At 37.3% G+C, this 12,504-nt stretch overlaps 1 protein-coding gene across 1 annotated transcript in view; it reads left to right on the top strand.

Annotated features, from left to right (window-relative positions):
• rars1 (arginyl-tRNA synthetase 1) overlaps positions 1-12,504 on the top strand; it is a 30,109-nt gene that overhangs the window by 8,450 nt on the left and 9,155 nt on the right. Inside the window, exons 8-13 of the mRNA XM_007565488.2 lie at positions 1,712-1,841; positions 2,658-2,762; positions 3,380-3,558; positions 3,682-3,791; positions 5,220-5,325; positions 11,005-11,177. Coding sequence (XP_007565550.2) covers positions 1,712-1,841; positions 2,658-2,762; positions 3,380-3,558; positions 3,682-3,791; positions 5,220-5,325; positions 11,005-11,177 — 803 coding nt within the window. The remainder of the gene's footprint in view (positions 1-1,711; positions 1,842-2,657; positions 2,763-3,379; positions 3,559-3,681; positions 3,792-5,219; positions 5,326-11,004; positions 11,178-12,504) is intronic.

A 12,504-nucleotide genomic window follows, 5' to 3' on the forward strand; every position in this document is an offset into this window, starting at 1 on the left:
AGCTCAATAAAATACTTAGGGGTGCACCAATTGCAGTTTTTTGGCCGATCACTGATCTTTTAAAGCCTACCCTTTTAATTCTGATTTTGGCTGATACCAAATCTTTTTTTGTCTATTATGCTATTATCCTTGGATAGGTTAGAATAGGTCTATTAGGTTAGAACAGGTCTATTAAATTTTTTGCACAAAATCATTCTTAGATCATTTTAGTTTGCTCGGTTCTGCCTATTTGGAGTTCTTTTCAGGATCAGCAATTTTAGGGCTTCTGTCAATTTAAATCTAAATAAGTTGCATCTGGCCACGCCACCCAATCTTAATGTTTACACGGTCACGTTCAAATTGCTGCAAACAGATGCGCAATTATACAACTGTACATCTTTAAAAAGCAGAAGTGCAGACCTGCACGACCAGCAAGAATGCAGCAAGTAGTTTCTGTATAAAGGGCAGTGGTTGAGACTAGAGGAGTATTTCTGTATAATTTTTGTCTTTTCCAGCAGCCATTGCACAGTGTATGCAATGCACAAGCTTGTTTTGGGTTTCCTTGGTAATTGGTTGGAGTTGCTAGGTGAGGGGTAGTGCCTGCTGATTTGTGACGTTACATTCGGAGGTTTTTGAAACGGCTCAATTTCCAGACACCAAAAAAAAACATTAACTTGTTGTCAAAAGATAGCTAGAAGTTAATTTGTTTTTCTTGTCTTTTTTTAAGTAAATGTCCTGTTTTTAGAAGTGAGCACAGCAGAGACCCAAATGGAAGTAAAAAATTGAGCAAAATTAGAATTTTGCATATTAGGTGCCCTTTAAAGGTAGCTAAATATAGCATAAAAGTCTAAGTTTGCAAAGGAGGGGTGATATTTGGTAATTGCACACACTCGGATGGGACCTGGAGGATGGGTTTGCAGTTAAAATTTGCGATAAACCAGAGGTGTCCATTCAAGTGTCATTATTTACAAAATAATGTAAAGTTTTCACTTTTAATGGACTTTCAAGGCAACTTTTAAAGCAGCTTTGCATTAATAGTGTCATTATTTACCGAATGACGCTCCATGACAACAGTCAGACATTCATAAAGACTCCTTCATGTTTATGACAGTGTCATGTCAGCCTTATGCACAGCCCGTCAAATAAAGTGTTACCAAAAAAAGTGTTTTCTAAACCATGGATTTGCAATCTTTACAATGCAAAGAGGAAGTTTTTGCCCTCGGTACCTCTTAATAAAACTTTAGAGCTGCAAATATTACATAACTTTTTGAAAAAAAAAAAAAAAGATAACTTATAAATTTTATGAATATCTGCTGTAGGAAATGTCATTCTTAAATAACCATCATTTTATTTATACCTTTTTAGTTTAAAATAAAAATACATTTTCTTCTACAAGATGTTTATTTTTATGGAAAATAATTTAAACACACACATTTTTCAACATACTGACTAAATAAAGGATTTAAAAATATGTTGCTGGTACTTTTGGTGGCATCCGATGCAAATATTCCATCCAAAAACGTCTAAAGCCATTTGTTATATCTATAAAAAAAAAAATATATATATATATTTATATATTTTTTTTTTCCCCATGTTATCAAGGCTCTGGAGCCGCAGGTTAGAATAATACCCTTGGTTTAGAATAATAGGGAAAAAAAACAAACAAAACAATTGAAAAAGTAAGGGAAATCTGAAGGTAAAAAAAAAAATTCTTCTCCTTTTTGTTCACCAGGAGTCAAAGAAGCGCTTTGACGAGGACGAGGAGTTCAAGAAGCGGGCGTACCAATGTGTTGTCAGGCTGCAGAGCAAAGAACCCGACTTCATCAAAGCCTGGAACATGATCTGTGACGTTTCCAGGAGAGGTGGGCTTTTCCATGACACTGAAAGAGAGACATACTTATGTCCAAGTCATAACATTATGAGAATGAAGTAAGGTTAGCAAAAGTAAAGACGCAATATTACTTTAAGAAAGTTGTAAAATTACAAAAAGTAAGTTGTTTTAAAGGGAAATAAAAAGCTTCAATAGTTATCAATATCCGACATGATCAGCTTGGTAAGACCGACAGTCATTTCAAAGTCTTGCTGTTAATATTTTGATGCGGATGTTCTTTGCAAAACTGATACCAAACTGCGATGTCACAAGATTCTCAACACTCCATGACACATTTTACAACATTATTCTGGTAATATTATGATATTATTCTCACATTTGTATTGCTTTGTATTGCTTACTATTATAACTTTATACTCATATTTTTATAACTTTATTCTTATAATTTTACACCTTTACTCTTGTATTTTTACAAATTTATCCTGGTAATATTATGACTATTCTCATTTTCTTCTACTTTATTCTCTTATTAATGTTACTCCATTCTTGTAATGTCAGAAAACAAAATTCTCCTAGTCTGGCCCTAATATGCAATCATATATTTTACACTGTAAACTTCTTTTTGTGCTTTGTTATTATAAAAAAAGACATTAATTTCGCTTTTTCTTACATTTCAATTTAGTCATTAAAATGACTTTTTACATTTCAGTCTATTCCTTTTTAAATATGTTAGTGGAAAAAAGGTGACACAATAAGGTGCTTGAAGTAAATAAAATAATAAACTGAGGTTATAAATAATTCTAAAGTAGAATAAACCTGTTGGGATTGATTGATGTGATGATTCCAGAGTTTCAGAAGGTCTACGACTGTCTGGACATTAAGATTGTCGAGAGAGGGGAGTCGTTCTACCAGAACCGGATGACCCAGGTGGTGAAGGAGTTCGAGGACAAAGGTGAAACTCAAAGCATGACTTCATTCTGGTAATATTATGACTGTATTCTGCTGATATTACGATTTTATTCTAGTAATATTACTTTATTGAGGTATTTTTACAAATTCATAAAGTCGTAACATTTATTCTTGTATTTTAACACATTTATTCTGGCAATATAAAAAACAGTGAAAAAAACACAGGAGTGTATAAAATGTCAGATTAGAGACAGAAAAATAGAACCCATCTTTGATCTTTCTGCAGTTTATTTTGTAATCTGTCACAAAGTTATTTAACTTCCTGTTTTTCAGCAGCTGGTGTGGATCAACTGATTGGATGGATGGATGGAGGGATATATAGATATGAAATGTTTTTATTTTACTATTTTTTACAGCATCTGTTTGTTCATCAGTCTATGTTTGTTCACAAATAGAATAAAACAGGAGAAAATCAGTAAATTAAGTGAATAGATGAACGACAACATGCCAACACTTGAAGCCACCACCAGGAGGTGCTATTATCATAAATATCTGGTCTTGGGTATTTTTTACACTGTTATTATAATCTAACTTCCTCATTATTGTCTTTATGTCTAACTTCATCCCTTTACCTTTTTGTTGCCATTGTTTCCTCCTCAGGTCTGGTTGAGCTGGACGAAGGCCGGAAGATCGTCTTTGTTCCAGGTCAGTCCATCCCGCTCACCATCGTCAAGTCGGACGGCGGCTACACCTATGACACGTCAGATCTGGCAGCACTGCGTCAGCGGCTCTTCGAGGAGAAGGCTGACATAGTCATCTACGTCGTGGACAGCGGGCAGGTGCGGATTTTTATGACTTCTGACCTCCTCCAGCCGTCAGACTGCCAAGTTTCTGCCATTTTGTTTCAAGCTGCAGTGACTTCAGATTATCTTCTGTTGTCTCGGTGTGGTTTCTTCCCCCAGGGGACGCACTTTCAGGTGATTTTTGCTGCAGGACAGATGATCGGCTGGTACGACCCCCAAGTGACCCGGGTAGAGCACGCCGGCTTTGGAGTGGTGCTGGGAGAGGACAAGTGAGTCTTAACCCAATTCATGAATGGGTTGTTCATAGGAAGATGGAAGAGTTTATGTTTTTTGTTTAAACTAAACCTGCAGAGTGGTGAAGAACTACTGGTTGCCCTCAGTTAACCAGTTCTGGTATCAAGAAATAAATTTTCAGCAGGAGGGGAAAACAAACCCAAACCAGATCGGTACGTTTATGTCTCACAGAGTAATAAATGGTCATATACAATTGAAACCAAAAGTACACCTTTTCTTTCAGTGTAGCTACGTGTCCATTACAAATGTGCACAAAACTTGGATTATATTCCGCTGCTGAAAAACGACAAATTCTTTTGTAGTGGTGTTTCGATGAAATAAAAAAGTTTAAGTTTAAATAATTAAAAACCATCATCCACCTACTGTTTCCTGTCGTCGTCTTCATCTTTTTTGCGAGTAGTAGCATCCAGTTTGATCACATGACTCGTGATGGGGGGAGAAGCATATCCATTGCAGTTGTGTGAAATCCCCTCATTTTGTTACAGCTGAAACCCAACCTCATCCTAGCGGCAAAACGTTGTAGCAGAAAACATGTTTTCTTCTAAATTTATGCGTTTCCTTTACTTTCCAATTTGTGCAATTGTCATATGATTAATTGCTTATAAAATTGAAGTTTGTTATTTGAGAGGGCAAACTTGCAGTATTATGCCTTTACCAATATGTTTTTGTTTTTTTTTGAAAATGGTGTCAAAACAACAACTGCAGTTGATGCAGAACGCTGCTGCTTGGGTTCCCACTAAAACCAGGATGTTAGAGCGCATCACTTCCTGTGATGCGCTCCTGGCTTCCTGTAGCTCCGAGAATAGACTTTAAAATATAGTTATCAATTCACTGAATGGCTTAGCACCACAATACATTAAAGGTCTACTATTGTTATATCAACCTTCCAGACCTCTCAGATCTTCTGGTTCTGATCTGCATCCTCAGTACCAGAACCAAACATGGAGAAGCAGCTTTCAGCTTCTATGCACCACATATCTGGAACAAACTTCCTGAAAACCGCAAAACAGCTGAAACACTGAGTGCCTTTAAATCTAGTCTACAAACCAACCTGTTTAAACTTGCTTTTAAAACATAGTCAATGAAACATTAATCAACAATCTGATATGTAACCATGGCATTTGACAAATTGTAATGTTTGAATTGTTGACTTGTGTTTTCTATTACTTTGTATTTATGTATTTTCATGATGTAAGGCACTTTGAAATGCCTTGTTGCTGAAATGTGCTATACAAATGAAATTGGATTTGATAATTTATGGGACAATTAATCATCCAGTAAAATTTGTTACCTTGACAAGCTCAGTCTCATCTCTAACTTTTTTTATCCCTTCCATCCTTCTCTCTGTTTTATTTTGTTTTTCTTGTGCAAGGTGTTTATTTTTTTGTTGTTTTGCCCCCCAGGAAGAAATTTAAGACCCGATCTGGAGACACAGTGAGGCTGATGGACCTGTTGGAGGAGGGACTGAAGAGATCTATGGACAAACTGAAAGAGAAGGAGCGAGACAAGGTGAGACAACTGGCATCAAAATCTGATTTCCATTCTGCTGCAAGCTGGGAATCTGAGTTTTTTATTGTAGAGTTTTATATTCATGTGGATTTGGCCCATTTGTTTTAATAATTTTCTTGATTTTTATCCTTAAAAATGTAGATTTTTTTTCTGTTTTATTCATGTTTGTTTTTGTGATTTACTCTGAATTTAAACAGTTTACACCTGTAAAAGTTGTCTTTATTGTTCATCCAGCTGTTCTTTTTCTTCACACAATTTATTGGAGGTTTCTCCTTTAGAATAATAACTCAAACCTCTCTTCTGTGCTTTAACAATGCTGTTATTTCAGCTTGTATTGTAACAGTTTTTTATCAATATTTAGTGTCAGATGTTAAATCTTTGATAAGCGGCCATTAAGTGAGCACCGGGACACTGTCCAGCTCGTTATTTCTGCCCCTGTTCGCTCCGAGGCACGTTTTCACGGTAATGACTCGCTCACTCTACAGCAACCATTAATTCTTTGCGCTGAGCCAAACCACAGGACTCCAACCAAACCAGAACTTTAGGTTTTATCCACTGAGCTCGGCGCGACTTCAACACGCTTTGGGTTCTTTATCTCCTTGCTTTTTTCTTCCTCAACTCATAGCTGCTTTCTGCATCAACTTGTCTCTTCATTAAATCTCAGTGGTGGGAGTTGCAGATTTCACCCAATGTGTGGGTAAGAAGCTGGAAACCTTAGTTGTGCAGTTGCTGGTGGAGTTAACTTTCTCTTCTATTTTCAGGGGAAAAGACACCTAAACTTTTACCTTTTTCAACCTGCAGTTATAAATCATGTCGCTTAATCTCGTTTATGTACTGTTTTTCCTCTTGTGTTATACTTTTATTTCAGACAAAAGCGTGAGTCGTGCGCATACATCTTTACTGCATTCTGTGACTTGAGGCGCTTGAGACTTCCGTCCATGCTAGCTAGTTAGCTTTTTTGCATCTATCACAGTTGAGTGCAAATTTATTGCCAGTTGGCTGGATTTTTTGCCATGTAAAACTAGCATGGCGTTTACCTGTCGGATCTTGGAAATAAATTCAAACTGGAAAAAGTTCTTGTTTTACTGAGATACAAGTTTTATCTCATTTAAAAGAAAATATCTACTAGATTAAGTAAGAAGGTTATAACAGTAAAATATGTTTTACTTAATATGTTTTAGTCCACTTTATTCAAACTAGGTCGTTTGTCTTAAAAGTCTGGGTTGTTTGGGGAGCCGTGAATGCACAGTCAAACTCTGCAAAAAGCAAACTGAAGTCTGCCTAAAAAACCTTGTTTTGGTTTGGTTGAAGTGAACTGTGGTGCAGGTCGAAAGCAGTTTAAACCCACCTGATGTTCCTGTTTTTTTTTTTTTTTTTGTTTGTTTTTTTTCCCCCATGTGAGAAGCTGTGTCATCCTATAGTGGATATGAAAACCTGTGAATGTGTCGCTGTGCCTCTAAAGCACAATAAATCACATTTCCCAGGATGCTGTGACCTGCTGACTGAAGGACAAACCTTTAGTGGTTTATAAAATCTGAGTCTGCTTATTGAATTCCTCTGAAGGGAGAACTCTCTGGACTGAAATCCCTGGAAAAACTTTTGATTAAAGTTTCTTTTACAAAAAAAGAGCAAAGCTCTGACAAAGATGACCTGGTGTTTTTATAAATAAACTAACTTTCTCTTCGATGGACTGGCAACCTGAGGAGGCTGTACCCCGCCTCTCACCCATTGACAGCTGGAGATAGGTACCAGCATCCCCCCTAACCACAATGGGAAAAGGGTGCAAAAAATTGGATGGATGGATGGATGGATGGATGGATGGATGGGTTTATTGCTGCCAGCGTACGTACTGTACACTTCACGTGTCTGTGTCAGGGACAGATTTTGGAATTCAGTGCACACATAAGGCGCACCGGATTATAAGGCGCACTGCTGATTTTTGAGAAAATTTAAGGCTTTTAGGTGTGCCTTATAGTCCGGAAAATACGGTATAATGTCTATGAAAAGTATTCACCTCCTTTGATGTTTTTCATTAGTATTACTTTTCAAATCAGTCATGATTATATAAAATTTGACCTCAAAAAATAAAACAAAGAAAAATTTAAGTGCAACAACCCTGTGTGAAACTCTGCCTCTCACAAATTTAGAAAAATTCCACAGAAGTGGGCAGAGCCAAGATACAGTGAGTGGTGTGGCCAAGGTGTAGGGATGAGCCGAGGGAAAAATCGGGGCTGTGGTCAGAATGCTAGAAGCACTTTTGCTATATTACAAACCTTAATATAATTAGTGACTTTCCAGACCCCTTTAGCAAAAAATAAAAAATAACTAGTAAAAAATCTAGCAACTCTTATTTTCTGTGTTTTGGACACCATTATGGTGACATCGCTATACCAACCTCATGGTGTCATGTACCACCATGAGCAACTCCTGTTTCCCAAACCCTCCGTAAAATCTGACACAGGTGTCCATCCATGTATTGCTGTGACAAATGGGAGAATTGAGCTGCCTATGTACCGTTCTACTGAAGGAGACCAGGGGTGAGACAGTTCCAGGTAAAATATTGCACAGTTCTGGTTCAGGGTTCAATGAAACGATTGAATATTCTGTTGGACATATTATCTATTGATATCGATCACATGTCTATAGCAATAGACGTGTGATAAATTATCATTGAGGCCTAACAGAAACATAAAGATATAACCCATGTAGACTTCAAAAAAAGTTGATTTGGGAGTTTGTTATACTGAGGTGTAAAGTAACTGATTTCTTCAAAATAATGGTTTTGACTTTGGGTGCACTGATTGGAGTTTTCTGAACAATTACCGATCTTTCAAAAGCCAATTTTGATTTTAGTCTAGGCTGATTTTTTTTTATTTTTTAAATCATGTTTTGTCTGAAAAGTCACTAAGTGGCTTGTTTAATGCAAACGGGTAGACAATTCCGTAATAATAAAGATTATTAGATTCATTTTTTTTCCTTCCTTTAAACTATGATCAGTTATGACACTAGGAAAATAACTGGCCAAGTGACCACATAATGAGAATAGCTATCGAAGAGTGGAGGAAATACAATTCAGACTGCAGAATAATAAAGACGAATTCACAGAGAGCGCAGTGAGCAGGTCTATCAGTTGGCCCTCTTTCATGGCAGACCAAAAGGGGACAGTGGCTGATTTTCATACCTTTGAGGAGGTAAATAAGATTGGATTGTGGCCACTACCCCTCAGTTGAAGTATCTGCAGAGCATTTGTCATGAATTTGTGTATTTATACTTCAAAAAGACAGAAGATGAAGAGATTGTAGGAACCCGTAGAAACTCAAGGAAGAACATTGATATAAATCGAGCTGCAGCAGTGTCAACAGTGCAGACGTAGGTTCTCGGTGTCTGCAGTCGGTTTTAATGAGCTTCAGTTAGCAGATGGTAGACGTGGGCACTGACCCAGGCAGCCAGCACACTGCCGGGCGAGGTGGGCCTGCAGGGAAACCGTGCTGGCATGAGTCTCCATGCAAGTTTCTTCCCAACATCAGAATCTGTTGAGCTGAAAGTTTCTGAGTGTTGATGCTGCTGCACCCAGAGCTCCCGGTAGCACCCAACCAGGTCAGCATCTCTTGTTTTTTGCACACCTGAACATCAAACGGAAACACAGGTGTGTCCTGGGCAGGATTTGGAAATAATCTCATCCGATGAACTGAAAACTGCAGGAATGAAAATTAAACTTGGAGCTGTGTTGGTTTGCAACCTTGGTGAGACCTTGATAGAAAGATTAGCCCTGGATCCCTGGATGTGAGCAAGACCCCATTATGAGACACCTTTGGGCTTCTTTTGATTGATTTATGAAAGCAGCAGCTAAAGACCAGGTCATCTGTCCATCTGTGTTCTCAAAAGACCTTTAACACAGAAGAGATACAGATATTGAGTTTGCATCAAGATTTTTTTTTCCACTAAAGGAAAAAAATAATGTCATAAAACTAATGTCATAAAATGAAATTGTTCTAGACTTTAAAGTATTTGTACCATCTTGAACACTTTTTGGCTCTTATGGAATCTGACCATTTATCCAGTTTACCTTCCATCTGTCAAATTTACTTTTACTCTGTCCTCCATCCAATGTTTTTTGTCAAATCATAGAAATCATATATATTTTCTTTACTACTTCTTTTTCTGGTGGACTTTTTTCATAAGGGCTGCCATGGTTGTAATGGAGAATACATGTTTGGACTAAAATCGGTAGTCGTTATTGCTAATGGTGGGAACAACTAACCGAAAAGTTAGGTTTAACTGCTAATTCACTAAAGAATCTTAGCTCTGCTAATGCTAAATTAAAAAAAATTAATCTGTCTGCCTGTTTGTTGAATCTACCTTCAATATGTTTGCCCAAACTACCTATTATGTCTGTCCTTCCAAATTATCATCGGGCTATTCGTTCGTCAAGTCTGTCTTCAATCTATCTGTCCATTGGTCCAAATTACCTTCTGTCCAGCCATCTAATTTCACTTCCTTATGCCCACGACTCTGTCCAATTTATCTTGAATCAGTCTGTCCTTTACATCACATTCTTCTGTTTGTCTATTTTAACTTCCATCTGTTTGTCCATCTTACCTTGCTAACGATTCTCTATCTTGTAGCCCTAGATACTTGACCTTCTGTGCTTTCATCCAGTTTTCTTTTTGTCCATCTGTCAAATTTACTTTTACTCTGTCCTCCATCCAATGTTTTTTGTCAAATCATAGAAATCATATATATTTTCTTTACTTGTTCTTTTTCTGGTGGACTTTTTTCATAAGGGCTGCCATGGTTGTAATGGAGAATACATGTTTGGACTAAAATCGGTAGTCGTTATTGCTAATGGTGGGAACAGCTAACCGAAAAGTTAGGTTTGTTAACCGCTAATTCACTAAAGAATCTTAGCTCTGCTAATGCTAAATTAAAAAAATTAATCTGTCTGCCTGTTTGTTGAATCTACCTTCAATATGTTTGCCCAAACTACCTATTATGTCTGTCCTTCCAAATTATCATCGGGCTATTCGTTCGTCAAGTCTGTCTTCAATCTATCTGTCCATTGGTCCAAATTACCTTCTGTCCATCCATCTAATTTCACTTCCTTATGCCCACGACTCTGTCCAATTTATCTTGAATCAGTCTGTCCTTTACATCACATTCTTCTGTTTGTCCATTTTAACTTCCATCTGTTTGTCCATCTTACCTTGCTAACGATTCTCTATCTTGTAGCCCTAGATGCTTGACCTTCTGTGCTTTCATCCAGTTTTCTTTTTGTCCATCTGTCAAATTTACATTTTGTTCAATTTGTATACATTAATGACTATTTTCTGAGTCTCTGTTCCTTTCATGTTTAATTTGATGACCCGTCTCTTACCTTGTCCTGATTTGTACTGTTAATTCTTGTCTTGTTGAGTCACATGGTGGTCTCAGTCTATGTTCTGTTCGACTGCAGGTTTTTATTTCCAGCTGCTCTCATTTTAATCCCCCTCTTTACTCCCTGCGGAGTCGGAACCAGATTAGCTGGTTTAATCTCTGCCTCAGGTTCAGTAAACTAATGATAGAAGTTAAACTCAGCTCACTGCTTTGACTCTTAGAGGGTGAACCAGTCTTAAGTTATTACAGTCTGTGAAGGCCGTCCATTTATTGTTGATTGTGGACTTAATTTTGTCATCTTTGCAGGTGCTGACTCCAGAAGAGCTCGTTAAAGCCCAGAGAGCCGTTGCTTTTGGCTGCATCAAATACGCTGACCTGTCTCACAACCGCATCAACGACTACGTCTTTTCCTTTGACAAGATGCTAGACGACCGGGGTAACACGGCGGCCTACCTGCTCTATGCCTTCACCCGCATCAGGTACAATCCCGCCACTTCTTTCAGCATCTGTAACTTACAGCAAAAAAAGTGAAGAGGAGAGACGTTGAAAACTCGTGAAATACGGATCTTTTAAGGTGCTCTACAATTTGTACACCCTACTGTGCTCTACATTGCAAATAGTAGTTCATTATTGGGAATTTTGTCAACTGTATGCAGGGTTTTATTATCATTTTAGTAACTATTAGCTTCTTGTTAAGCTTAGCTGGTAAGGATGCAAACAATTACTTACAATTAATTGTTGAGTAATGGTTTATTAGATTAACATTTGTTCCAATCGATTCACTAGTAACGTCCGCTTAGACCTTCTCTTAGTGTTGTAGTTTGGCCCCCAACCAGTAGAGGGTCCTGCTGGTTATCCTTAAGTTGAACCAGACCATTGATACAGAAACAAAGATGGCAGCCGTACCAGAAAGGGAAAAAGAGAAAAGGTTCAAACAGAGTCTGCTGTGGAATGGAAAAAGCACTTTATGTTTCAAAATATAAACAGTTGACAAGCTTTCTACTGTAAGTTTCACCTTAATAGCTCTCATTCAGCCAAGCTGCATGACGGAGCATCGTCAACTTCTCAACCAAAAATGACTAGGAAGGCAAGAATGTTATGACAGAAAATCACAGGGAATAACAGAGAAAAGTTGTAACATTATGAAAAATAATATGATACCAATAAGCAAAGTTGAGTTTGAGGACTGAGAAGGAGTTAATACACTTCATGTAGTGAAATTTTAGCATTTAGCAACCACAGATGTTACTGTATGAACATCTCTTCGTTCATGAGGAATTATGCATTTCACATTTTTTATTTTTTTCAGTTCAGCAGCCTAAGACATTGCTGTTTTGTTATGTATTATGAATGTCTAAGTTTAATGATGCAAGATGATAATGGTTTATTCTCTTGTATAAAGAGGTTTTTTTCCAAATAGCTGATTATCAGTTAATTGTTGTTTGATCAATAAGATAAATAAACCTTAAATGAACTCATTAATTGCTAACTTACATCCCTAGCTGGTTGGACAAAAAGGATGAAATATAACTAGAGATGTGCCGTTCAGATTTTTTCCTGCTGATTCTGATCCCCATGAGGGCCGATCACCGATACCGATCACATAATTATTTTTTTAATCATAAGCACTACCGGTTACATTATGTGGAAAAAGGAACCATGAATTCACCTTAATTTAGACAAAAACTTTTTAATGACTTTGTCCAAGAAAAAAACAAAATAAAACAGGCATTGTGCAAATAGTACTGCTATCGGTAATACTATCTTTAACAGACTGAAAACATATGAAGGCTCTGAAGAGGCTAA

Source organism: Poecilia formosa, unplaced genomic scaffold (assembly GCF_000485575.1).
Source record: "Poecilia formosa unplaced genomic scaffold, Poecilia_formosa-5.1.2 Scaffold177, whole genome shotgun sequence".
Lineage (NCBI taxonomy): Eukaryota > Metazoa > Chordata > Actinopteri > Cyprinodontiformes > Poeciliidae > Poecilia > Poecilia formosa.